Consider the following 27,687-nt stretch of genomic DNA (forward strand, 5'->3'; position numbering starts at 1 on the left):
ATTGATCATTTAATCCTAATAGCCTGTTTTACAGTAAACCAAACTGTTGCAATACACATCGCTCCATTTTGGACATGCACATTATGAACTTTATGTACCCATCGTGTTGCAAAGCATGTCAAGGCAATGCTTTTTTTAAAACAGGAAGTACCCGAAAGCCCAAGCCGTAAGCCTGCATCTTTGCTGATGGAGCAGCTTTTGAAGTGAACTGTAGAGAGAGACCCCTTCCCCAACCTACTGCCCCCTTTTCTCTTACCTGTGGTCCTTGGATTCCATTAACACCCTGAGGCCCAGGTGGGCCAGGAGGGCCAGGAGGTCCTGGTGGACCCTAGAAAAACACAAAGGCATGGCCTAAAATGACACATTCACAGTCGAACAGGAATGAAGAATTCTGTGATTTTTCTCTGCAAACTTTGCAAGAGAAACAAAGCTTGCAAAAAAAAACAAAGCCAAAGTTATCAGACAGGACTGTTGGCTGACAGATCAGACCTGAGGCCCGGGCTGCCAAGTGTTTATTGGAGTTCCTGGAGCTCCCTGGAAGGCAAAAGTAGTCAAAATCAGAGCAGCCATGGTGCTTGCACAAACAGAATATACAGAAATTGCAAAATGTTAAGCTAAAAATAACACAAGAAATGTCAGAGCACAAAAAGATACAGAGAGGAAACAACTTGGCATGAATGTTTTTTTTCGTCTCCATACATCCCCTGTGGAGTCCTAATAAACCCTCTGAGAGTGTGTTTAAAAGTCAATGTGTAGTCAGACTCCTGGTGTGAGGCTACAACTCTCTACATTAAACTAATTGCATGCCGACATGTGTTTATTTCAGAGTGCGTGTGCAGTGTGCATGTGTGTACTCACGGGTCCTCCTACGCTGGTGTGCACTGGGATAATGCAGTTACAATCCCCAGGTAGTCCCTAAAATAAACAACAAAAAAGACTTGTAAAAAAAAAAAAAAAAGAGACAAAGTGAAAGTCTTTGCACAATTTGAAGCACATGCTGCAGAACTGAAATCCTCATTCAAAACTCTTTCAGCTTCCAGGACTCTTTGCAGACTTTGCAGTTTTGCTTTATATTAGAAAAAAGACTCAAAACTGCGGAGATGATGTAGTGTGAAGGTCTTTTGAGTCCACTTTTGTTAGCTTGGAGTGTGGAACCTTGAATTTGAGGACGAGAACAATGAATGCCAGGAAAGGTGTACTTTTAATTTCATACATTTGAAATGTGTGATAACGGAAGCCCACATGATTGCTCTGCCTACTTTGCTTTTAATTTCCAAGTGATGCTTTTACAGAATACATCAGCTCTAAACGAAGGGTCAGAATGAACTCACCCATTTGGACCCTCAAGCAAACCCTCCACCTCTTCCTCATGTTTCCCACCCTCTCAGTAACAGTGTGGTCCGGTGGCTCTGATAAATGCAGTAATTAATAGTCTCACACGCGCTCGCTCTTAATGCCCCCCCCCCCAAAAAAACTCCTCTTGTCAGCCAGCAAAAAGCACCCTCGTCACCTCTGCTGCTACTCTATCTGTGCCCCGAGGAAACGGCGTACATGTGTGTGTGTGTGTGTGGAACCATCCGTTGCGATTACCATCTGTTCCACCCCCGTTTATTCAAACCCCTCCAGATCCCTTCATCCAAACAAAACGGTAGACTTACCTTGTCCCCCTTAGCGCCATCAAGCCCCTACAAGAGAAGGAGACAGCAAAGAAATACACAGACACACAAGGAGACAAAGACACACATAAACACTTAGTTACTCTTGCTTTGTTGTTCCAGTAGAAAGCTCACGGGGGGGTGGGGGGAGCTGAGTGCAGATCAGGGGACAGAGGATGAGATGGGAGCAGACATTGCCTCTGTTATGGATCGAGGCAGACATCCTTGGTTACAAATTATGCCTAATTCAAGGTCAATTCCCAAAGAGGCTCAAAGAAAATTAAAACTACACAGATGCTAACACAACTCGAGTCATCAAGTGGAATTTATTTAACAGCTCTTGTTGATGCAAATGTTTAAAAAAAAAAAAAAAAAACATGCAAATGAAGCTTCAGACAAAAAAGGAAGAAGACAACTCACAGGTCTGCCATCAGCTCCTGGCAGTCCATTCGCGCCGGAGGCTCCATCTCTACCCTGTGTGTGAAAAACAGTGTTTGACATAACAAAAGCATGACATTGTATGCTCATATACATATGCAAAAGAAGATGCATTTATGTCACACCGGTGGCCCTGCTATTCCAATGCCGACAGGCCCCTGCGGTCCTGGAAGCCCGACCTCTCCATTGGAGCCCTATGAGCAGGACACATATGCAGCCTAAGTCACATGGTTTCATTATTTACGATTGTGTACTTCCACAATAATTTCCACTTTGACCTCTCTGCTACTGTACCTGTTCTCCAGCAGGGCCAACAGGTCCAGTCAATCCTTTAGCTCCAGGAGGTCCCTGTACAAAAACACACAAGTTAGACAATAAAATCCATTAAACAAGTCCAGAAAAAGGACTTTAGAAATAGAAGGGAAACTTACCGCAAGTCCTGGGACTCCTCTTGGTCCCTCCTCACCCTTTGATATTCATTACAAAAGACACAAAAAAGGAATGCAGGATGTTTAGTTGTGATTTGGTTAAGAAAGCCCTCACTATAACAGATGTTGAAGAGTAGAGGACTAAGGGGTTTCCATGTCAACCATACAAGGAAAATCCCACCATTGAATCAAAGACTTTCAGAGAGAACTCTCCAGGATTAGTTTTAGATTAAAATGTACAACCATTTTTCTTTTTTGTTAGCTCTTAGGGGGAGGAAAACTCTTATCATGAAAGCATGTGGTGTTCATTGCTGAGATCACAGCAGGATAGCATCCATTTAGGAGCTGTTTGCATGTTTTTATGACACAGCTGCATCAGCTGCCACATCAGCCTTACTTGAGGTCCTGGAAGCCCGATTCCTGCAGCTCCAGTTTCTCCCTACAGGGGGCACAGTTCATCACAGAAAGAAATACTGTCAGTGACACATTAGTTCAGACAATCCTCTGCATGTATTTATAATACAATACAATGACATTCATACCTTGCTTCCTTTGGGACCTGCAGGCCCCTGCACACCTGGTAAGCCAGCTTTTCCCTGAGAAGAAAAGATGTAAAACTGATCATCAGCAATTATCATTGAGTAAATACATTAGTAAATACACACAATTCCCTTACATTTTTTCCAGGCTTTCCTTGTCCTGGGGGACCGGGCTCTCCTCTCTCTCCTTTGGGGCCTGGCATAGTTACACCATCACCCCCTGCAGATCCCAGAGAAGGACAGCTGGTACAAGCATCACCCTAGGAAAAAAAACAAAAGACAAAAACAAATCCAAACCATGATTCCTGGGCCTCTTTACAACAATCTAACTGTAGATAGAAGATGGCAATTCCTCATTTTGCCAGTAATATCTTAGCTCTGGAGCCATTTTTGTTGGTGTGATCAGTTGTATCATGACTTCTAATTTCAAGATATCAAAACCAAATCCACATAATTTCATAAAGACCAAACAAGATCTCTTGCATACATGATTTGTGGAAAGGGGAAAGTACTTTGCAGATAACATGGCCACTACTTTTTTATAATGCAAGCCCCTTCACAATTGACGTAAAAGTCGTTAACATAAATCAGTCAGCAAATGAAAAATATGATGCAGAATAGTGGATCTGGACCAACAGTTCAGGCACTCTTTACCTTCTCTCCCTTGAAACCCAATAGTCCATCTCTACCAGGCTCTCCGGGTAGTCCTGGGACTCCAGGAGCTCCGTCCAAACCATTATCACCTTTATCTCCTTGATCCCCCTAGTTTTAGATGATAAGAAGCAAAGCGAGTAAACTCTCTCTACAGTAGCTCTCACAATTAGAAGTGCAATGGAGTAATTGTTTTACAGGTTGGTACCGTTTTGTTTGAATAGTACAAAAGGACAATGCACATTTCATTGGACTTAAAATAAAGCATATAGGCAGGAATATGAATTGATGAAACATGTCTGTTAAAGATAAAAAATGCACACAATATGTTCTGTTGGGATTTTTTCCTTTACCCTCTATTCCCAGCTGTATTCTCCTCTTTAAGTTTTACTTTTTTAATATGATTGTTTCAACTTACAGAACCTGATCAGACTCAAATATTTAGTAAAGGTCGGGCTCTGCTTTGGAGTCTAAGCAAAGTGATTGTGGGGAGAGCTTGGCTGTGATTTAAAGCAGCCTGGCTCAGTTGATGGCAGATTTATTTCCCTGGTATTTCGGTAAAGTGATGTGAGCGTTCCAAAAGATGGACTTGGTGACCTGAAATAAAGCAGAGTACCCAGGCTTTCTGAAAATATCTCTGGATACTATGCAGGGTTCCTTTTCTGCAGACATGCTTGGCCCTAGTAGATGTCAAATTAGTTAAGAGGACCTGACTGTCTCTAAAGGCCACTGGTGACTCCAAATAGCCTGGTTCCTCCTGTTATCCAATGGTTTATATAAGCTAGACTGTTTTGAAGATAACCCTTATTTATAAAACAAACAGAATGCTCCAACATTGCTCAAAATCCCTCAACAGACTGGACGTGGTCTGAATGTATGATTTGATCAAGGAAGGCATACACAGTGAGTGAAAATAAATAAACAAAACTCAAATTTTTCCTAGAAAAATCCATGAGAAACTTAGACAGGACTATTACCCTTCCTCCTTTAGTCCCAGCAGCACCTGGTGGACCCTGTGTAAGCAAACAATAGATACTTTTAAATGCATACAGATACAATAAACACATACTGTATAGGTATGCAGAATCTGCATACACCCAAAGCTATCTGACAGTGATGTGCAATCCTCTATCCATTCAGGTCAAGAAAACTATTGCTACAAAGCTAAGCACAGAGGCACTACAAACTGCTTCAACAAAAAAAGGAAGGGAAGTTAAATAAACCATTAAATGGTTATATCGCTTAAACTGTGCAGGTTCTACTACAGCTTTGGTTATTGGCCACAGTACCTTGGCGGGTTTATCAAGGAATAATGAGTTGAAGCTGCAGGGATGAGTCTTTGTTTTTCTTTTCAGAGAGCACTCTAAAGAAGCCAAGTGAGGGGCCCTGACCTTCTCTCATCTGACAATAAACACTAAGGGTGTGCACCACTCTGATACAAGATGATCCGATCTGAACCTTCATACTAAGGCTGCAGTCCGAATTACAAACAATTAATTTTAATATAGAACATTGTTGCAAATTAAACCTCAGTGTACTGACTCATATCAGACTATCAAACAGTTTTTAGTACATTCTTGTTGATCCAGGGTTCTGCTAAACCTCAAACCTTTATTGGTAAAACCCTTAACTAATTTGGAATCTTATGAATCTTTACATGCATTATCAACACTATGCAGTAGTGTCATAGCATCTTTTAATCAACACCCACGTCTTATTTCCATCGCACGCAATGTACAAACAAATGTACAACCTCACATAAAAGCATATTTAAAGAAGCCATCTGTGCACTTTTTGTATTCCTCTAATTAAACAATTTGTTATAGATTCGAACCTGTTTGCCATTAGCTCCAAAACCTGGAGGTCCGGGTGGACCTGGAAGGCCCGGTTCACCTGGCGTGCCGGTAATTCCCTCAGGCATTTTGTATCCGGCAGGTCCGCTTCCAACCTCGGACAGCTGGCACACGCCACACTCGCCCTGAGAGTCAGGAAGGTTAGTTTGCATATCAATCAATCCAAGAGTGAAGCCAACTTCAACTTGTACATCTATGCTTACCTTCTCACCCTTAATTCCTTGAGTGGCGAGACCAGGCAGTCCTGGCTCTCCCTGTGAGATAATAGATATAACACCTGAGTGATATAGACTTAGACAAAGAACAACATGATGTCTTCAACATAATTAAGAACAGTTTATGTATTTTTTGAGTCCAGTCTGGTTGATTACTTATCAGTCTGCTTGGCATTGGTTATCCCCTTTTAGGTCCTGTTATATATTTCAGCTCTCTTCTTTAACTTGTTGTCTGTATGTTAATGTGTCTTTCTCTATGTTTTTTTATGTACAAACTGTTCCAAACCACTTGCACCAAGAGGGATGAATAAGGTTGTTTGAATCAAATTGAGATCTTTAGTTTCTTTAAGAGTATAAATACTGAATGCCTCTTCACCAGACTTTTAAAGTTCTTCACATAGGCTATGGAGTAGTTTTTCACCTTGTGGCCAGAGGGTTATAAACTGACAGCATGCCTGTGATGTGCTGTGGAGACGGACCAGCAAGAGCTTCATAAACCAGGAGGAGAATTTTAAATTATATTATAAAAACAACAGGTAACTAACGAAGGTTACGGAGGACTGAAGGTACAAGGTTTGATCTTTTCCTCCTTTAAAAAACTCTCACAGCTGAGATTTAATTGCTGCTTGTTTGTTTTGGAAGACTCGGATAACTCAAGATGTATACACAAAGTCAGCTTTATAGGAAACATCACTATTAAATACTTATTAAGCTGAAAAAATCACAAGATTAATGCCTAGAAATTATTTTGTTGGTTATCCAAAAATGTCTATTTACAGCTTGAAGAGAAAAAAAGGCTTTTTCATTTAGATAAGAGCTTAGAGAAAAGGGCTCATCTAAATGGTATTGTTTAAGCAAAAGTCCACGTTTTGTTTTTACAGCTGTTAAGTCGTTTAAGTCCTACTGTAGTTGACAATACTGAAGATACATGAGATGTTTTTCTTTTATTCAATAGACCGACAAAGTGTTAGCATTTTTACATTCCAATAACATTATGCTAGCTAACTTATAACAACATTACTAGGCTAGCTAACTGAAAACAACATTAGTTGGCAAGCTAACTTTAATCAAAGGGGTTATTGTGTTCCACTTGTGCAGCCAAACATGTCAGCGTCAGTGTTATGCTAAAATAACTTGTGTGAAGGTGTTGCTGTACTTTCAACAATAGCTGCCTGAATATTAATTGTAATTTCTTACTTACACCCAAAATTAAACTTTTGTAGTCGCCAATTCTCACTGGAATTCCAAGTATCATGTTAGCTATAGAGAATGGCAAGTGGTATGATGAAAGTGTGGATGATTGACACTTACAGTTTCACCTATAGCCAAGTTGCTGAAAATGATTTAATTACTCGACAAAGTAAGCGCCTGTGTAGGCCTATAAACTAATCTTAAATAGTTGTAATGACCTACAGCACTTGAAATCTAAACTGTTAGTAGACTTCTGAATACTTGACACATGCTCTCTAAGTATTGCAGGACCTTTATGGAAACACAACATCAAGAATTCTTACTCTAAAAACATTGAAACTAAGATTAGCAGAGCTTTTTGGAACACTTCAGAGTAAAAACTTGCCAGTCGAATCTACTACCTTTGTGCCTGTCTTCCCATCTTTGCCACTCGGTCCTCTTTGTCCAGGTTTTCCCTGTCATATGAGACACATTTAATAAAAACACGGTGTAAAATCCATATTTGGTGTTACCTTTTACCTTCTATTTCCAAAATCTGAATCTGAACTTACCGTCTTACCATCAGCTCCTCTGCTGCCTGCCTCACCCTGAAGACAAGTGAACAAAAAAAAATGAATTTCACAAATTGATAAAAATGGATGAGTCTTTTTAAATTGGTTATTCAGATTTTATAGTATATGAATATGGTATTTCAGTACCTGAGCTTTTCGCTAATACGTTCCCCACTGAGTAAAATCCCTGTCGCAGACAGTTTTGGGCCTTAAAATTAGCGCGCTGCTGTGATTATCTTCCTTATGAAGTCTTTTAAGAACCCCATTCAGCAACCTACTGAGCGAGCTGCCCTTAGCCTAGTCTGCTATTGAGAGCACATCCTCTCAGTCCTTTTCCTTTTAATGCTGCTTACCTTCTTCCCAGTAAGGCCAGGTGGTCCCACATTTCCTGGTTCCCCCTGTGGTGCGGAAAAATGTAATGACTCATCATTTTAATGAAGGTGCTGACTTTTAAAAAAATCAGAAATATAGAATCACAAACGTGTCTTAATTCAGGATCTTTTTTTTATACCATTAGAGTGATAACAAAGAACTCTAATGATGACAACAGAGGTGTTGTTATGTTTTCAGGAAGGGTTTAGGGGAATTATAATTTCCTCCTTTCTGCGCTTTTTATTCATAACTACAATTTTGTCTTTTTTTTAATACAAAAAACAGACTTACTTGCTCTCCTGTCTGACCAATCCCAGGCTCTCCCTTCTCACCCTTCTGCTTCAGGGTTTGACCCACCACCCCAGGGACATTAGGGGGTAACTCTCCAAGAGTGGGGCACACAGAACATGCCTCTCCCTAAAGCAAATAGAGAGATGAGGGCTCCGTCAAATACAGTCCCCAAATCCACATCGGGACACATTCAATTGATGAAAAGACAGTTGTAACTAATGCTGTATTTAAAAAAAATATGTGTACAGGTTTAGCAATAAAAGCAGTGTTGAGCTCACTAATTATGGTACTCTGTCTACTCGACAACTTTATTAAGGAGTCTAAACAAGAAATTGTTCAATATCAAGACTCCCTGGTGACCTTTTCTCCTTTGGCGCCATCTGATCCGGATTCTCCCTGCCAACACAAAAACACAGACATCCAAGAAAGCTAATTAGCCACAGCTTTGTCTGATGAACATGTTTTTATTTGGGATGTCGTGTCTTGACATGGCATTGGAAGCACAGCGGAGCTATTAAGCAGATGTGGGAGTGTATCGGCTACATTTGAGCGGATGGATGCCAGTGCATGGGCTTGAGCATGTTGGCACACTGGGTATGAAGGTAGCTTTGTGTAGGAGTGCTAAATGTGCGTGAGTGTGTGTGCACTTTGGTCTCTTTCCTTTGTGAAGTTAAGTCGGCTTGCATCTGCTTAAGGAGAGAGCCTTCTGCACTGCTGATGTTAGCATATCTGAATGTGTAGCAATGCAGATGAGTGTGTATAGGTCACGCTTCTACAGAATATGAATGAACCATGAGCTGTAAATGAACGAGGTGGAACTCTTTACCTTCTGTCCTCCTTTGCCATCTGCACCCTGGGGCCCATGGTATATATGGCGAGAGAAAAGACAGGAGAAGAGCAGAAGTTAACCAGAAGAAAGAGTCCTGTTAGTTCAACTTTGTTAAGAATGAGGTCATATCTTCCTTTCTCTCTCTCTCTCTCTCTCTCTCTCTCTCTCTCTGTTGCTCTACCTTCCTTCTCCTTTCGGCCCTAACCAGGTATGACAGATGGATGCTGACATTATTGGAAATCGTTGCACAGAAAATCTCATAAGGCTTTAGATTTATATTCTCCCCCCCCCCCCCCCCCCACCACAAATCATTCCCCATCTCAACTGCAAGGGGTAAATGCGGAGATGCAGAGTGAACAGAAAGAGAAATACAATGCACAGTATTTTTTTTTTTGGAGTCCTGACTCGTGGGAGACAGAGAAATACGTGTAAAGATTACATTAATAAAATGACCTTTGCCTCTGAGGATAAACTTCTGACAGCATCCTTGAACTGCTGCAGTATAGTGAGAATTATAAGGGCAAAACACAAGCTCGAAGGAAAAACTAAAGTGCATACCTTCCCCTCGGAGAGACAAGAAAAATAAAATATATACATTATCAAACAAGCGTTCAAGGTTTAATCGTCAGCTACAGCTCAGACTGTGTCTACAGCCGCCTAATAAAACATGTGGCAAGATCGTAAAAATGTTAAAGTGAACATTTGGGGCAGGTTCAGAACACATTACAGCATGACATTAAAGTCAAACTGTTGTACTTACAGGCAGTCCTCTCTCTCCCATGCCTGGTGATCCAGGCTCTCCTTTTGGGCCTGGCTTCCCTTGAAGAGCCACTGTGTTGCCTAAATCTGCAGGCAACACGGGGCACACTTCGCATGGGTCACCCTGGAGATGTAAACACAGAAAATGTGAATTAAACAGCACAAAGGCATGCAGATAAAGAGATTAAAAAAAAAAAAAACAATGTTTACAAGCACCTTATCTCCCTTAGACCCCCCTGGTCCTCTTGGGCCCTATGAAAACAAAAGAACCACAGTTGAAGTTTGATGTATAAGCTCACAGTTGGGATTACTGTAGATTCAAAGCTCAGGTTCACCTTCCTGAATATCAATCAATGTTTAAGAGTCTCTTACCGGATCTCCTGGTGATCCATCTTCTCCTTTCGATCCAGAATCTCCCTGTGAACACAGATGACTGCATATTCATAAGAGTATTGTAAAAGTCACGCTGAAAACAATCCTCGTAATCCATGCAGCTTTATCATGAACTCCCATTGGGGGGGTGGCATAACAAATCTTTGAATCCATAGAGGATGCAAAAGTTCTTATGGATCAAGAGTCTTAAATTATGTTATAGTGTAACAGCGTACCCCTAACCCTAACCCCTCACCATAACCCTATATTTATTGACAAATATCAAAAATTAAGTATTCCAAAGTTTGTTCCTGTCCAGCTACCGCTACAACTAAAACCCCTTACTCTAGCAAACAGTTTCAACTGTAAATAAACTTCCAGTTAATTTAACACAAAATAAATGCAAACATTTAACCTGTGTATTTACACAAGTTTGCAGAGATTGCCAGAAACACGTTCATTGTCTCGTATAAGCTTTGACAATATTGAACAAGTTAACATATTACTACAGGGATGTGTGTCTGTGCAAAGGCTGCAGCTGCAGTGCATTCTGTGTATACAGGTGAAATACCAAAGGAGGCGTGTGCACTTAGGGGCTATATCTTCAGTTTTTGGAACGAACACAGCGACAGACTTCAGCAGGGTGTTGTGTTACTGACGATACATTTCGTAGTGAAGTCACACATAACCACTAGCTGATACCGGCATGGTAAATACAGACATGGTGGGATGAAACAATTAGTAAAGTTGTGTTTCCACGGATCACCATGTGGCCTGAACCATGAGCAGGGATGCTAACAGAGCATCCAACAGCAGTCCAGAGCTGCTGATGGATTTCATAGAGACGCTCGAGGATTTGAATCAATTTGGGATTTTTTCTTCAACGGTAGTTAAGGTGAAGGGGGCTTGTTGTTAAGGAGGCCGCCTTAACTATAAAGCCCTGCAGGAAACACTGGTTTTAAAACTGAAACAGGCTGATGAGCAGCTCAATGGTTGGTTCAATGCTGGACAAATTCTTGATTAATATCACAGCAATTAGTAGTCCTATTTATGAGTTTATTTTCCTCCTAGCAGGGGTGCTACTTGTAAAGGCAGGCAACCGCATGGGGGCCCCAGACCGGTAGGGGGCCCCAGAGGGCGGACAAACTTTGAACCAAAGCAACTCAAATTTTAATATGACAGTAGGAAAACTCCCTAAGGGGGAGTCCCCAATTTACCTTTGCCTCGGATCGACATGAGACTCTAGAATCGCCTTTGCCTCCTAGCTCAGTTATTCAAATAACCTTTCATAATCAAATCTTAATTTCTGTATTTTACTTTCAGTGTAGATAACTCACATGCCTCAAGAGATATGTTGGGTCACCGAGAGGGGAACTTACCTTGTCTCCTTTTGCACCACCCGGTTCTCCAGGAGGGCCCTGAGAGTAAAAAAGAAAGAAAGTGCAGAAAACTTTTGGAATGTCTTTCTTAAGATGCTTGAAGGCTTTTGTAAAGGACAATGAGCGCTGCAGCAATAGAAGGAGTCCTGCCAAGTCGTGCCCTTCCCCGGCTAATAATACTACTTATTGGTCAAATTGACATGATCTTTAAGAGGAGTGTAAGGACATTAAGATAATAAGCGAAATGACACCATCCAATAAGTACTAAGTGGCACATTTGTTACCTCCAGAATTCTTTAATTAAGAAAAAACCACTTACTGGTAAGCCTGGCTTTCCAATTCCAGGTAGGCCTGGAAGTCCTGGCTTCCCTGGCTCCCCAGCCAAACCCTCAGGACCCACCAAACCTGGGAAACCCTGTGAAAACAAGTGAAGCAACAGATCTATTTAATTCAATCTGGACTGTTGCAGACCAGTGCAGACAGGTTGAGGGTAAAAAAAAACTCCTACACCTAATGCAGACAGACCTTTTGTCCTTTGGGTCCGACCACACAGATGGACCCTGCTCGACCCTGGGGAAATGGCAAGAGAGAGAGAGAGGGAAGTAAAAGCATGAGTGTGGGTCAGCAGTCCTCACCAGTGTCAGCCTAGACTAATCAAACAAGCATTAGAGAAATCTATTTTGTAACGTGTTCACACACTGCATCAGAGTTCCCTCATTTATTTGACATTTCATAACTGGAAATAGAAATAGGAAGGATTGTGAAGTCTGTAAGATGTATTATCTTCAGTGGTGCATATGCAATATTTGCTGCCTGCCTGATTCAAGTCACATCAACAAGCACATTCATATTCACACTGTCAGATGGATGAGAGGCTTCAGAAAAAAATCTCTGCTCCGCCAAATCCATCTGTCCCAACAAGCACTTAGCCCAGTGAACGGCTAAACGTGAGTGTGTGTCTGATACCAAAAAAAAAAAAGAATAAGGGGGGAAAATCTCAGAGAGCACACACACGTTGTAATTTGTTCCTCAAAAACTTTTCATGCGTCTACAGGATCACGGCGCTGAACAGGGAAGATTATGAGGTTTAAGTCGTCGTGAATAGGCGCCTGGCTGTGTGCGAGACGAACAGAACAGTCAATGAGGCAGCATTGATTGTGCAAGCTTTGTTGCTCTAGCCTAATCTAACAGGCATTAACGGGCCGACTTAACGCCACGGGAGGGAGGGAGGGAGGAAAGGGGGAGAGCAGATATCAATGGGATGCTGAGCTTAAAGAGTAGTACTGTGTTAGTCTACTGAATATCCGCTCCTAGCTTGATAAAAAAAAAAACAGCTGTGTGAGTGGATATTTATGCGTGTGTGTGTGTGTGAGTTTTTTGGTGTGTTTATAAGTGGATGCTCACTTAAGCATATGAGGTATTGAGAGAATATTATTCAAGCTTCATGTTTGATGAAAACTCTAATCAAGTGACATGCCTGGAAGACATTTCTGCAGATTTTTTTACAATTGCAAGAGAAAGAAAAAAAGGAGAGAAAGAGGATAATTATATAATGAAATAAAAACACCTACGTCCTTCCCTGGAGTGCCTGTGAGACCATGTGGGCCTAGCTCTCCCTTCTGACCTTTTTCACCCTAGACAGAACCGGGGGGGGGGGGGGGATGTGAGACACAAGGACAGAGGGAGCAACAAGTGGAAATAATACGTTTGAGAAATTAAATTGGATAATGATTAAAAAAGGTCAGATTTTGATTATGCATTACAGCAAGTTTCTTAAAACCTTTCACCTTGTACCCAGCTGCTTCAGCCCAGTTGGCAGGTGATCCCTGTGGAGAGAGGGAATGGAGACAAGAACCAGATCAATGACCTGGCTCTAAAGAGACCTCACACACACACACACACACACCAGTGGAGCATGACAAACAACACAGTGACTAGTGGGCAACCAGTATGGGCTAACAGCAGGAAACACTCAACTTTAGAAACGGTCCATATTGTGCATGCAATACTCCTACTGCATCAAACGTAAAGACACACATGCCTAAATCCGCTTGTACTGTACATGCAGATCCGTGCAACGCACACACATCATTCCCCCTGCATAATTAATGTTGAGCTTGGATGATTAGAAATGAGGTTTTGAATAAAGATCAAACTAAATAGCCGATGGGGAAAGCTGGTTTGGGAGGCGGTGGGATGTGTTGCCATAACCTGTGGCAGAAGATTGGCACTCACCGGCTCTCCCTTCTGGCCCCTGGGTCCATGTGAGCACTGAGGTTAGAGACACTTGGTTAGCATGAATCATCACAGACCACTTCCTGGCTTGATTTTCAGCTCTGTATTTTTGCTCCATGCCAAATTTACAAGACACCACTTTTGTGCAGAAGAAGAAACTTTAGAATACAGAGAGAGACGCAATGGGAAAAAAAGTAACTTACAGGGCCTGAATGGGAGCCAGAACAGTCATCACCCTAAGATGGAGGGAGGGGAGGGGGAGAGAGGAAAAAAGAAGAAGAATGATTGCTCGTGGGTGAGCGCTGAAGAATGCACTTCAGCTTACATGGTGGATTGGTCCACAGCCAGCATCATTTAAGACTCACATCAAAGTGTGCAGGTATGAGTGTGTTTTTGTGGATGTGGCTGGCTCTCATTGTTCAGTGCGAGGCCTGTCTCGACACATGTGATGACATCACACATTCCCTGATATTAGTCTCACTTTCTTATGTTTTGTACATGTCTTTCAAAAACTCACCCGGTCACCTTTTTCCCCTTTCAAGCCGGCAACTCCACCAAGATTGACAACCTGCAACAAAGACACACACACACACATGATTACACACTGTATTAAGACATTCCAATGGAAAGAAGTCAAAGTAAAGATCAAGGATCCTTACATTCTCTTCCCTATTCAGGAGTAAACAACCAGCACACTAAAGACAGACACATAGAGAGAAGGAAAAAATATATATATTACTTGACTGTATTTAAAATTCACAGAAGGAGCTGTGTGTTTGAGGGAAAAAAAACAAGTTTTTTAAATTTGGTGCAATTCTGGTTGTCACCAAGTGGTGGCACTGTAACATAAAACTAAGCTGTGCTGAATCCCAAGCTGCTACAGTATGCTGTTAAAAAGGATGTGAGGTGGGCAACACACACACACATGCACACACACACATCTCCCATGGGCGATACAGATCAATAGGAAAGTCTGATTCCCACAGCACAGGAGTGAGAAGACCAGCTGCTCCTCACATGAGGGCACACACATACACACTCAAACTAAATCACACATAGACCCCAAAATAAGGATAACTGTTATAAACAACTGAAGTTTTTTTTGCGGATGCAAGTAATTAAAGCACCATTCCACACACGCTGCTGTCTGGGAGTTTTGCTTTCACACACCAGAAAGTTTGTACACGCTGAAGCAGTGACTACGAGCCTGCTGAGACGAGCAAAGGGAGCGAGTAACAGCACAGAGACAATGTGTAATTCTGTCTCTTCTCTCTCTCTCGCTCTCTCTCTCTCTCTACCCGACCATTCCCCTACATAGCCACAAATCTATCAATGACTGGCTTGGCTGGCTGCAGTGACTAGTCAGTGTTTCCGAGCTCCTGTCTGACCGTGACGGGCTTACTCAAGTCCTCGTGTAGTCCCATTTGAAACCTCAGCAGTTTATTCCCTTAATTCAACTTGAAATGAAAATGCTGGACTGCTGTAAAAGTGGCACCAAACTACGTTGCAATTTAGCCTATTTTGTTTTCGTCACTCCTCTAAAGAAACTCAAATTTAGCAAAGGAGGGCAGAGTTGAGGAACCCTGAATATAAAAAGATAGACAACGTTTTCTTAAAACTACAGAAGATGCCTGGCTTCAGCATTTGTAGTTTAACAGATTTGGCCCCCAACACAAATTTTGATTTGTGAAATGAACTTGATTGACAGCCCACTGCAACCCTGAATGAGATAAGCTTTATGGATAATGGCTGGATGGATTGGTAGTTTGATATGTGTAACATAGATTAAAAACTACACAAATATAACAATTAAATAATGGACAGTAAACTTATGAAGCAATCCCAGTTGCAAAATACAACATAATGTACAGTATAAAGTAAATACTTACAAGTATCCACATAGTCGATATAGACCTTGTTGACTGTGTTTGAGATGCAGATTCAGACTATTCCAAAAGTCTACACCACACAATGTAATGCACTCTGTCTTAGTGAGTGCATTATTACTACTCTGCTTAATATTCAGTCGTCACATTTTTGTACTTGGCTTTCTCAGTACAGAACAGTAAACAGCCCCATGTGCATCACTAACTTATGCTAATGAATTAAGGTTTCAAATATGGGGGATGCCAAAAAACAAAGGTTTATTCTAAGGTTGTAACAGCTTCATTATGGTGTTAGCGCTCGTACTTTAAAGCAGAACAGCCTTTTGGGGTCACCTGGGTATAGCAAAACAAGCAGAAAACACACTATTTGTGTAGCTTAATTCACAGTTTTCAATTTAAAGAACATTATTGCACATCCAGCTGACACACGCTACCCCAGCTTTTATTTGAAGTCATGTTTCCGGTCACTCCACTAATTTCAATCCAGAATTAATTCACCTAAAGCACGCTGTTGAACCTATCTGCTTTGTAAGATGCTCCATCATGTTCACCAGTTATTTAATGAACTCTCCATCGGGCTGGGGGAGCTTTATACGTATCAATGAGGCCCGGTGACACCAATCAGCTATGTAAACTCTAGCATGCCTTTAGAACCTGGATGACCAGAATCTTTTTGACGTTATTGTGCTTGGCCCTAAAAACCCCAGAGAGACTTTACCTAATGATATAAATGTCCTTAAAGGTATCAGCCGAGCATCTAGCACCACTGTTAGGAATCTAGGAGTCCTATTTGATCAAGATATGTCCTTTAACTTTCACATAAAACAGATTTCAAGAAAAGCCTATTTTCACATTAGTAATATCTCTAAAATGTAGTCATATCCACACACCAAAAAACGATGCAGAAAAACTAGTTCATGCATTTATTACCTCCAGGTTGGATTACTGTTGTTTTCTTTTATCAGGCTGCTCTGGTAAGTCTCTAAAGACTCTTCAACTATACTTCAACTAACTATACAAATCAAGATTGATTGATTTTTCTGTGAATTTGGCAGTACAAAAGTCTTTCATTGTACATGTTAAGGCCTTATATCCATTAGTGATATATGATTAGTCATTAAATTAGCTTAAGTATGTCAGTTAATTTATCAATTAAGTATTAGTACATCATTTCATATATAGGTATCCTTGTTTGTCTTAGATTTCAAAACATATAACATCCGAATAGGCCAACATCTAACATCTCACTACATGGGCTTCTTATTCTACAGTCGTGTGACAAAACCTACGCTCATTTATCACTCTAAATATCTGCAAAGAAAGGCTGAATTCACGGCAGTAGTATCCTGTCAGCGAGCCTTGTTCTTTGGCTTGAAAGCACTGACAGAACAAGGGCAGCGAGACCCAGCGCACACTAATGAAATATCAGTGTAGACATAAATTAGCCATTGCCTTGGTTGTGATTTCCAAAATACTACAATTGGATTATATATGTGCTTTTTGTGTGTGTGTAAGAGCCACTTTCTCAAATGCATGATGGGTATAAGAGGGTAGGATTGCAGGTCTGGAATAGCCCTTCGTGTTAATGTATTCCTTGCGGATTGTCAGAGCAGAGCCTTTTGACTCGCACAACAGAGGATCCACTGATGTAGCGGGAACAAGCTATGGAGGAATAGCTGAGGCAGCAGGACATGAAAGCTGTGATGAAAATTGGTTTCTGACTGAGCTTTAGGACTGGGCAGAGAAGCTGAATCTTCCTCTTATTCACACCATTTTATACTATTAATGCATTGGCCTGGATGTCACATTTGTTGGTATTGAAGTGCATGATATCAGGTTGTATTACCATTGGATTACTGTGGGAAGCGTGGGTATGTTGACCCAGAAAAAAAAAACTCTCACCTTTTATTTTGTGTTATTGACCAAATCCACAGAGGAGAAAAAAAAGTCACTTTTGTTCCCCCCCACCCCCCGTGGCAGGGCAGGCTGCGTGCTACAACCCAGGTAATAACCTACATTGAAGAAGTCAGGGGAGGCTACCAGCTGCTTTAGTAAGCACACACAGGAGCAACATAATGAAGCGTCTTGAGTTCTGTATTCTATTTGTGAACTGAACTTCCCTATTGTGGGTGAATGATAAAATTAATAGGCAGCAGCAACTCCCCGACTGAGACCTCGGAGCATAATGAGGTGTAATTCAGTCCTCTGTCAGTCAGCAAACTGGGTGGGGAGCGAGGTGGGAGGAAATAGAGATATTTTTATTTTTTATAGCCCCACAACACACAAATCCCATCCATTTGCTTGCTTATTTATTTACACTGTATTTGGATGTGAAGGGTATAAAGACATGGAGACATTGGATCTGTGACCAGAAGGGTTCAGGAATAACATCAATCTGGAAATATGTTGTTGTCCTGACTAGTGTGATACAATAACTGATTGGCTCGTTGCAAAAATGAATAATTAAATTTAAAAAAATGTGGCTATCGTAACAGATTTCCCCTACCGATTTGAATAACAACATCACCACCTCATGACTCCTCAAGGTGGCACTTTTGACCTGAATAAGGGTAACGTGAACAGAAGTTCCTTGGCAAAAGAGAAGCTGATAAATGAAGAGATGACGAGAGACTATGTTGAAATGGATGATGAATTTAAACAGGTCAAACTGACAACAAACTGCAGTAATAGACATGTAAACCCTGCACTTTATCTTTTAGGGGGAATTTTATATTTGATCTTTCTGTATTATTATGATATTATTGTTATTGTGGGCCACGTATCGTATCACATCAGGTCATATTGTTTAAAACTGTGAGTTACTATGTGATCCCAATTCTTTTAGATTCCTATAGCCTCGAACTGTGGTTCCCAAAGTGAGGGTCGCAAGACAGCTAGAGGGGGGTTAGGAAATGCCTTCCAAAAAAATAAATAGACATTTAAAATTATATAAAATTGCATATTTTACACATTTTTGAATTTATGAATTTTTTTTCTGCTCTCTACACACAGAGATAGACACACCTGGGTGTCTAATTATCAAACATGTGTATGTGCAGCCAGTGATAAAGTCTATACATGGGACTTGCTTGTATTCTGCTTCTGGCCTTTCTTACAATAAATTACTATATCAAATAATATTGTTGTTTCTTCTTTTGTGTTATTTTGTGTTGTTCCAATGCCAGTTGTTGGACAGGAACATTAGTGCTTGTGTGCAGTTGTATATGCTTAAACCATCTGCAGGGACAGTGGGGGTCCCAAGTCTCTGGTAACTATATTTTTGGGGTCACAAGATGAAAAGTTTGGGTACCAATGGCCTAGAAAACCATTCTAAGTCATCACAGCACATTATATTCAATGCTGTAAAATCAAATGTGTGTATGTGTTGGTGTGAACTTGGATTCTTACTTTCTCTGCCAGAGCCTGGGATGAGAAACTGTCCTGTTGGAAGAAAAAATTAAAACTTCAGGCCTTTTTTTTGCAAGTCTTTTTCACATCATATCTCAACATGACCCAAATATTACTACCATTTTTGGCTCCACATGGGTCCAAAATTGGATTTTGTCTATGTTTAAACGGGAATGCTGACAGTCTCATGACCAAAACTGTCTGAAATAATCCAATAACTTTGAAGGTCTTTCACAGAAATATCATTTAGTCTGGATTTTTCCATTTTGGCATGACTGTAACCTACTTCTTCTTTCTGCCAACACTATATAAAGAAATTTATTTTCTATATTTTTCTCCAACCGTTACTTTATACTATATTTACACTCACTGGGAGCCAGTAAGTAAATCTCTTGAGGTTGTTTCCAGAACTGGCAGCAACTGCATTTGAAAGTCTCAATAATATGCACATTCTATGACACCTTTGACATCGACAAGCTGTTGTTTGCCTGTTGCATCTGCAATGCATCCCTTCAAACCTAGTTGCCATTTCACTTCATTGCATCAGATACACAGACAGGAGAAATAGGGGCCATACTGTTTTCACACACGGGTCATTAAGAGCTATTTTCCATTTGTAAGTAGGGAAAATAGAGATGAAAGAGGATGAGGAGAGAGGGAAAGAAAATACTGTACCTCAGGAGCCCAGAGGCAAATAAAGAGACGGATCCTGCTGTGCACAGAGTTACAAACAGATGAGAAAATTTAACAACAAGAAAGGGGAGAAGGGATTGGAAAAGCTTAGCGTAAACAATTTTTCAAGGTGGTGAGTTAGAAGGAAAGAAGTAAGGAAGAGTTTCGGCAAAAGTAGAAGGCATTTTACAGATGGTTTTGGACTTGAACTTAAAAAGTTGAAGTAGAAACACACTGAGAACGGAGAAACAAGAGGCAAACACGCCCGTGGGTCTTCTGAGGACGGGATGACCTTTCAGCTGGGAGCTGAGTTGAAAGCAAGAAAAAATACGTTTTCTGTGTTGGAAGATAAGAAACAGTGTGGGTGAGATTTGTCATACCCCAGGAAAGCAGAAACTGCTGTGACCCAAACACAGACACAAATGGAACAAACACCTCTGCACCAAACCTTACTCAACCGGCCTGCAAAGATGATGTTAAACACCAACGAGGATGTGGTTTGTTTTGTAAACCAGATTAGTAAATTTTTTCATTAATCCTCACTGATGCTCCTCAGCCAGATATTGTTCAAACCATCAAAAATGTACTTAAAATTATTTCCGAAATCACAATGTTTCAAAAGATGCCAGACATGTCTAGCTTAACTATGGGGATATATGGGTAAAATGTCTTCAGAGTTATTTAGTCTGATGGAAAGGTACATAAAATACACATTACAGAGAATCTTGGATTAATTATCTCTGTGGTCATCATTTAGCTTTAAAAAAGATCAACAATTCTTGAGATATGTAGTAGCATCTAGTATGGAATAAGATGTTTCCACAAGCTTTTGAGCCAGACTTATCCCGGTTTGCTTTCTTACCAGATTTAAGATTAAAGAATCATTAGGGGTTTCATATGTAGCCTAGGTTAAAGGTAAACTTTTAGGCAGATTCCAGTTCCATTTCTTCATTCACGCTAACATGCTAAAACTGAAACCGGGATACAAACAAACATGTTGCTTAAACGCATGTTATCAGCTTGGAGACGCCAAGTCCAAAGTTTTAATTGTCTAATAGTCATGCACAAAACCCTTTTTACAACAATAAAACGCCTTTAAACTTGTTTTTTGGGATACAACACAAATTTGGGTTAGCTGCAGTGGTGCAGGTGGGAAAAAATTGTTTATCTTTGCACTAACATAATTTCGTTAACCTTTGCTTGAATCTTTTTGCTAAGATAAGCTAACCATTGGCTAGAGGAAGTTAGCCATTATACTAAAATTAGAGTGTAAATTATTTTTCCATAGACATTGGACCTTTGTTGTAAAATAGTCCTCGGGCTGATTTGGCTCTGTGGTAAATCTCATGATAAACAAATCAGTTTTATCAGTCTGACAATAGGGTCGGAAATTCAAGCCTGACATGCTAGCAGCAGCTAATTAAAGCTAGCAATTCTAGCTATAGCATAAATTAAAGCGTTAAGCCTCACACAACCCCAGGCAACTTTGCGCCAAGTTGAATAAGTTGACAAAATTTGTAAGTTACATCAAAAGGGGGAAACTTTTTGTAAGTTGGTTAACAAAGAAATATACAATTATACTGCATACCCACTGCACTATGACTACAGTTTACCCTCTGCTCACTCATTGTAAATAATGTAGAGCACTTTTTCCACATAATAGAACAGGTCACATTCCACGTATGCGGACCTTAATGTGCTGTCACTCAGGGAGGCTTAGTTTAATGAAAGCAGTGCTAAGGCTCAGTAACATCTGGCCTGCTCACTGGAATCTAGGATTAAATTTGCTGCATACGGAGCTAACATAGAGATAAAGATAGAAACAACTCAACTTTGTCAGCACTTTTTATCATATTTACATGAACTAAAGTGCAGAGGATAGAAAGAGACCATACAGTTGTTAAATTGGAAATTAGGGTGTAAATGTGCGTGGGCTGAAGACCATAATACAGTATTGTTAGAGTCATTCAGCAGCAGAGTAACAAAGAAGAAGGAAAAAGAATGACAGGTAAGAGAGAGATATAAAAACACGGAGGTGGCATTCCTTGAGTTATTGCATCTGTGTCTGGCTGAAACCATCTACAGGATTAATGACTGTGTCCTGAAGTCTGCCAGAGCTCTAAGTTAACACCAGCACTCCACAAGACAAACACGAGGCCCTAATGAATAGATAATTGGATATAGATCCCATTAATATGAATGATGGAACAAGCGGGTGTGGAAACAAAAAATAAATTGCCTTAGCGTTACACAGGACGAACTTAATGTATCAAACAGCGTTGAAGCAGCCATAAAATACAAACCATGGAAATTTGTTGGAATTACAGCTCCCATGTGTTGCATGAGGCTCAGTTTGTCATGGATCTGCCACTACGTGTGGACAGTTTAAACAAATGTTACCAGAAGTGTTCTCCGAAATGAAGTCATATAAAACCAGGAAGTGTGAAAAAAAAAAAAAAAAAACTGCAGCAGAGAAAAGATGTTTTCCAAGCCAGTGTTTCAAGGAAAAAACATCGACACCATTTGGTATAAGTCCTGCAGGCCAGTGTTTGCTTGACAGCAGGAGTTTGAGGCAATTCAAACTGTCTGAAGAACAAAAGTGTTTGAGGCCAACTACTCGTCTTTGTCTGTACGTGTTATGTCTGTGCCTGATGGGGACCATATGTTTTTCTAACTCTCAAGGAAGTCAGAATGTTTCGGGGGAATATTCCGTAACATTATACCTCACATTGTTACTGGATTAAAGAGCTTTTCTTTGATTTCACAGAGTGTGCATATCTTTATCTTTTTTTTTTTTTATGTGCATTTGGGTTAAGATGTGTGCAGGTCAGTTTTACCTGGTTAAAGGTGTTTTCCAAAAGGTCGTTCTCTGCAGCACGGCGGTTCTTGGGAGTGTCCGGTGGGCACTGGAAAAAAAGAGACACATAATTGAATACAGGATAGGCCAATAAGAATAGTTAGTCGTCTTATCTGAAACCGGTTATTCTACTCTGGGCTGTATGTAAATAATCTGACTTTCAAAAATCCTCCTTTTTTCGCATTTGATCCAACACTGAATGTTTAACATGTGACAGTTCTGTTCTTAAGTTAAATACTATATTAATTTATTGTAGATAGTGTATATTTGTTGTGTTAATTCATATTCATATTATATTGATATTACCGTACGTGTCTTAAATAAAAGAAAGCCAGGCTGTAGGCTCATTGTCAGGCTGTACTTCACTGCTGCAGTTGTTTGAGCTAGCCTACATGCTAATATCCACATGCTAACAGACAGATAGCAATCCTTGAAAGCAGAAACTTGGCACCAATAATGCTTATACTGCTTACTCTTCAGGTTTAGCATGCCAGCATTCTAACATTTGCAAATTAGCAATAAACACATGTTACCACAGAGGCTGCCAAAATATGTGTTAATTGTGTTTCTTGAGTGTTTATGCTAAGATGCTAACATTGAAAGCTGGTACCCATTGAGAAATAGTTGTCTCCTTTTTTTTTCTAGTTCGAGCATAATAGCCTGATAAACCAGCTTCAATTTAAATCTCAAATAGCCAATCTTCAACAACTTGCCTGTCTTCCTTCACCATTTAACATGATACTGAAGCAGTATGGAAATAATGTCAGAGCGTGTGACAACAATGTTTTTCCTTCCTGTTTCGAGACGCTCAAGCTTTCATGGGTGTGTGAGCGTGTCAGTGAGTGTCAACACATGTGAACTCGTGCCCCCAAACTTCTTATCTCAAACTTAGCTTGGAGGGAGCCAGCAGGTATGCCTCCAACCCTCTAATAACTCAGTTTTGTCACATTCAGTCCTTTCTCTAGAGGACTCTACACTTTCAAACGTCTGAGAGAACATCTTACCCTATTTGTATCCCTCTTTTAAAATCATTTAAAAAATGAAATAAACACATCTGCATGCACACGCAGACACTTCAGCGACGATACTCAGGAGAATTCTGACAAAAAGTTGGCTGAGTACAAAAATACCAGCAGCTTAAAAATAAACCCCGAGAACTGGCTGTTTGAAATTCTTCCCATAACTGAATGATCACCCGCTCTGCATTTGCCTGCCGAACAGAAACCTGCTGCTGTATTTCGGTCCAATAAATGTGTTTTCTGTTTGATAAGGCTTTGTCTGAAGTCCACAAACAATACCTTCACGAAATACAGACTGAGAGGACAGGCACAAGAAAGAGAGAAAAATAAAGACCCAGGAATAGGGAATATTTATTAAGCTGCAGGAAGCGGCAAACCTCACTTTGAATTAGGATTTTAGTCACAGTCACAGAGTACAAACAATATTAGAAAACCACAGTAGATATAACGTATTTGCACACAATAGGATTAGGCTAAACCCTAGTCAGTTTGTATACATAAAACCGTATGTTAAACAATGCCTCTAGAGGATTTCTTTTGTCTCACATAGGACAGGCATATTAATTTCACTCTGTATTAAAACACTTCTGAAAATCACAATCCAAGATGGGCAGCCATAATGTAATTTTCTTTCTGAGTCCATAACATACCAAATTATGGAGACAACTGTTGCTAATTAACAAGAGTAAGCGGAGAAAATGCTTCAATTGTGATTCTGCGAAGTCAGCATTTCTCGCAGCTGTTGCACAGTAAGCCTCAATTACTTTTATTGCAAAGCAGCTGCAACCAGTGGTGAGTCATAGTAAGAGGGGTGGGTAACTCATTTGGTTTAACCAAGATTAAAGTTGGTCCAGACTGCTCCAAACACAATTTTTCACTAGATCAGAGGAAAAGTGGTAGGCAAGTATTGATTGATTTGGATTTGACCCTGAAACCTCTTAAGGCCCAATTTAACAAAAAATAAAAATATTTTTTTTCCCACACTCATAAGTCATAACCCTGTGTTCGGACTGGGTTAGACCAATAATTTGGAATGGTAAAATGGTCAACTGGTTAAAACCGTTACCAAGCCCATTTCGACATTTCATCTCACTTAGACCAGATTAACACTTCAGGAAATACTCTTTCTGACTTTTCAAGCCTGTTCTGATATCTGTAAAATACAATTTAAATCTACAGTAGGATCCCTTAGCGTTCTCATTGTAACTTATTTATTTAATTTGTACATGTGTGTGTGTTGAACAGGTAGGTTCCCATTTTGGGGGGGATTTATTTTGGACTGATTCTTTGCCAGGACCAGTTGCCAGGCAACCCTCAGAGACTTTAGAAAGTTACTCCTTCCAGCACATAAATAATTCAACACAAAACCTCAAAGGGAGATTTTTTTTGTTTAACTTTCATTTTTTAAGGATTAAGCCAACTAGACAAAACATGTTGTTATTGGTTGTTTTGAGCAGTAAATGGAGGGGTTGTTCTACCTTCCCATGTTTTTGCTCTTGCTATGCTAAGCTAACCACAAGCTGGCTACAGACACAACAGTGAAAATAAAATGTGTCTCCCCAAGCAGTGAACCTTTTCCCTTACTGCCAGGTTAAAAGAAGTCTGAATATAATAGAATAATAGAGGAGAGCAGTTGTGCAAATTTTCTGCTCCATACAAATCCACTATTCTTGTTAATCATGGCTTGACCAACAGTAAGTGAAGGTTGCCAATCTCTCACCCGTGCCCCAGGGATCTCACAGCAGGCCTCTTGAATGGCGAGGGAGGGGTCGCAATACAGCATCACCTGCTGAATGTCCATCTAGGAAAAATAAGGATAGGGAGCAGTTGTTATTTTAAACATACATGTCTCTGTATTCTGGGTTGTTTAACTTTAGATTTAAACAAGGAAGAGAGGGAAAACATTTTTTTATTTAAAGCATTAGGAAAGCCCCTTGTCAGGAGGTTTACACATGAATGTGTACATCTCTTCCTGTGATAACACAAAACCCTGCCGGCTTTATAAGTAAGCCAGGTAATTGATCGTCAAACTAAATGACTGGATAACTGGGTCTGTTCAGTGTTGATAGTACCACAGGCCCATTCTCCTTGTAACAACGCTCCCTTTTTTAAAATCAGGACTGAATGAGAGGCCTCAACAAATCAATACTTAAAGCACACAGTCTTAGGTCTTATATGTACATACATACACATAAATATGAATAGATGCAAAGATGCCTCTTGCATATTTTTTAAATTCTTATCTCAAATGCACTATGAATCAAAGAACTACCAGTGAATTCTTTGTTTTACTTAATTCATTTTAGTATCTTCTTTCACAATTCTGAATACCTGCACAGATCCAGCGTCTGCAGCCCGGACGCCCAGCAGAGTGTGTCCATCAGTGGGCACAGGTCCACGGGGGTCCATCGGTTTGGTCTCAATGGAGCTGCAGTCCACGTGGAGTGATACTGATTCTTGTTGCACACTGAGGGCCACCTTGTGCCAACGCAAGTCCATCAGGGCTTCCACCCCCTCCCCGGAGAAAACGCAGCTCACTAGGTCAGCGGCAGGGTCTGCCCCCCTGGCACGCAGAGACAGGGTGCCGTCAGGGCCGTTGAGGTCTACGGAAAGCTGGGATGGAGATATGAGAGAGGGAACAATTAGGAGTGCAGGGTATTAAAAGGGGGAAAGAGTGCCAATTAAACACCAAGAAATAAGTCTGACTGTCTGTGGCATTAAGAAAGAGTTATGTGTACACCCTGCAACTAGCCAACAAAGCTGTAGAACACATAAGCAGAGACAGAGTAAAGGCATAGACATATTAATTACACACACAAGCCGTACAACCAATCAATCATTCCTAATGAGGCAACTTGGCTCCATCCATCATACACATTGAGTATTTAAATCTGGCCTCACACTCTCAGTGATTATGGGGAATCTGAGGGACTCCAGTGCTTCATCATAGAACACACATGAATAACAATGAAGGTGAGCGGAAGATGATCGAGGGAAGACGACTGAGAGACAGTGAGCGAGAGAAAGAGAGTAGAATAAGAGAGGACAAAAGAGGCTTGGAATGAAAGGGGGGCCAAAACTGAAAAGGTGTCACGAAAGGGAAATAAATCAAAAGGGAAAGTGGAAGACTTTGCTAAAGAGAAATGAGAGACAGTAAGAATGAGTCGACAAAAGGTATGATGGATAAAAGGTGAGAGATCAAGAAAGCGAGAGGAGGAGGGAATTATACAGTGAAGAAGTAGAGAATGGAGAAGAGCGAGGCATGAATGATGAGGCGAGAGAGAGAGAGAGAGCTGCACCTGTGGGTACCCCTGCTCATCAGAGATCTGGAAGAGGTAGGTGGTGTCTCTCAGGGCGGCTTTCTTCAATGCCAGGGTGAAGATCAGGGTGAACTCCTCAGGTAAACCATGAGGAAATACCTGACTGGAACACAAGAAATCAGAAGGGTCAGGGACATGAAACACCATCATATAGTAGCTGTGAAACATTCGTTTTATTCTGATAGCCTACAAGACCTGCGACCATTGTCTGGTGGTTTCAGCCATGTCAGCTCTAAATATTATACCATGACTAGCATAACAATGTTTTCATTTCTAATTTCTTCATGTATGTTTATTGTATAGAACAAGCTGGTTTAATGACACACCACTGTACAGTCTGGAAGTATTTACTACCTTCAACAGCTAGCTTAGTTCCACAAAGCTCTTTCCCAATGAAGCTGTGTTGTTCCTAAAGCCTAGAACAAAATGCGACTGTAGGCTAAAAGCTAACTGCTAGCTATCTAGTGGGTAAAGGAGGCAAGCTATTTAAATAAGGTATTTCTACTTTAAAATTCTCAACTTTAGGTAGAGGCTAATCACTTCCCCACACATATAGCCTCTTGTGTCAAGCTACAAGTACCATGCAAATCTTTTTGCTGGCCACACAGGGAAAAACTCAAATCGTAAAACAAGACCAAACAAGCTAGCACATAAAAAGAAGTCAAAGTATCTTAGCATTAGCCCAGTAGGCTAATGTGTTAATAGAAGGATGTAGTAGCACAATATGTCCAGGTGTATATTGCAAGTCCTTGTGGGTCCTTTTTCTT

General features: G+C 40.6%; 1 protein-coding gene across 4 annotated transcripts in view; it reads right to left on the bottom strand.

Annotated features, from left to right (window-relative positions):
• The window catches only part of col16a1 (collagen, type XVI, alpha 1), a 74,060-nt gene that overhangs the window by 22,931 nt on the left and 23,442 nt on the right, over positions 1 to 27,687 (bottom strand). For 2 of the 4 annotated variants that reach the window (XM_061060121.1, XM_061060123.1), the window contains exons 5-42: positions 26,900 to 27,023; positions 25,932 to 26,213; positions 25,321 to 25,401; positions 22,562 to 22,630; positions 19,053 to 19,085; positions 14,418 to 14,453; positions 14,276 to 14,326; positions 13,962 to 13,994; positions 13,759 to 13,794; positions 13,311 to 13,349; positions 13,095 to 13,157; positions 12,049 to 12,093; positions 11,843 to 11,938; positions 11,524 to 11,562; positions 10,145 to 10,189; positions 9,989 to 10,024; positions 9,774 to 9,896; positions 9,011 to 9,037; positions 8,545 to 8,580; positions 8,185 to 8,310; positions 7,875 to 7,919; positions 7,522 to 7,557; positions 7,372 to 7,425; positions 5,768 to 5,818; positions 5,546 to 5,689; positions 4,689 to 4,724; positions 3,715 to 3,822; positions 3,198 to 3,320; positions 3,064 to 3,117; positions 2,919 to 2,960; positions 2,525 to 2,560; positions 2,388 to 2,441; positions 2,219 to 2,287; positions 2,076 to 2,129; positions 1,659 to 1,685; positions 859 to 915; positions 490 to 534; positions 257 to 328 (exon numbers count right to left, since the gene is read on the bottom strand). In XM_061060121.1, the coding sequence (XP_060916104.1) occupies positions 257 to 328; positions 490 to 534; positions 859 to 915; positions 1,659 to 1,685; positions 2,076 to 2,129; positions 2,219 to 2,287; positions 2,388 to 2,441; positions 2,525 to 2,560; positions 2,919 to 2,960; positions 3,064 to 3,117; positions 3,198 to 3,320; positions 3,715 to 3,822; positions 4,689 to 4,724; positions 5,546 to 5,689; positions 5,768 to 5,818; positions 7,372 to 7,425; positions 7,522 to 7,557; positions 7,875 to 7,919; positions 8,185 to 8,310; positions 8,545 to 8,580; positions 9,011 to 9,037; positions 9,774 to 9,896; positions 9,989 to 10,024; positions 10,145 to 10,189; positions 11,524 to 11,562; positions 11,843 to 11,938; positions 12,049 to 12,093; positions 13,095 to 13,157; positions 13,311 to 13,349; positions 13,759 to 13,794; positions 13,962 to 13,994; positions 14,276 to 14,326; positions 14,418 to 14,453; positions 19,053 to 19,085; positions 22,562 to 22,630; positions 25,321 to 25,401; positions 25,932 to 26,213; positions 26,900 to 27,023 (2,527 nt within the window). The remainder of the gene's footprint in view (positions 1 to 256; positions 329 to 489; positions 535 to 858; positions 916 to 1,658; positions 1,686 to 2,075; positions 2,130 to 2,218; positions 2,288 to 2,387; positions 2,442 to 2,524; positions 2,561 to 2,918; positions 2,961 to 3,063; positions 3,118 to 3,197; positions 3,321 to 3,714; positions 3,823 to 4,688; positions 4,725 to 5,545; positions 5,690 to 5,767; positions 5,819 to 7,371; positions 7,426 to 7,521; positions 7,558 to 7,874; positions 7,920 to 8,184; positions 8,311 to 8,544; positions 8,581 to 9,010; positions 9,038 to 9,773; positions 9,897 to 9,988; positions 10,025 to 10,144; positions 10,190 to 11,523; positions 11,563 to 11,842; positions 11,939 to 12,048; positions 12,094 to 13,094; positions 13,158 to 13,310; positions 13,350 to 13,758; positions 13,795 to 13,961; positions 13,995 to 14,275; positions 14,327 to 14,417; positions 14,454 to 19,052; positions 19,086 to 22,561; positions 22,631 to 25,320; positions 25,402 to 25,931; positions 26,214 to 26,899; positions 27,024 to 27,687) is intronic. The other 2 variants (XM_061060122.1, XM_061060124.1) reach the window with 2 other exon arrangements.

The sequence above is a fragment of the Labrus mixtus genome, chromosome 16, assembly GCF_963584025.1.
Source record: "Labrus mixtus chromosome 16, fLabMix1.1, whole genome shotgun sequence".
Taxonomy (NCBI): domain Eukaryota; kingdom Metazoa; phylum Chordata; class Actinopteri; order Labriformes; family Labridae; genus Labrus; species Labrus mixtus.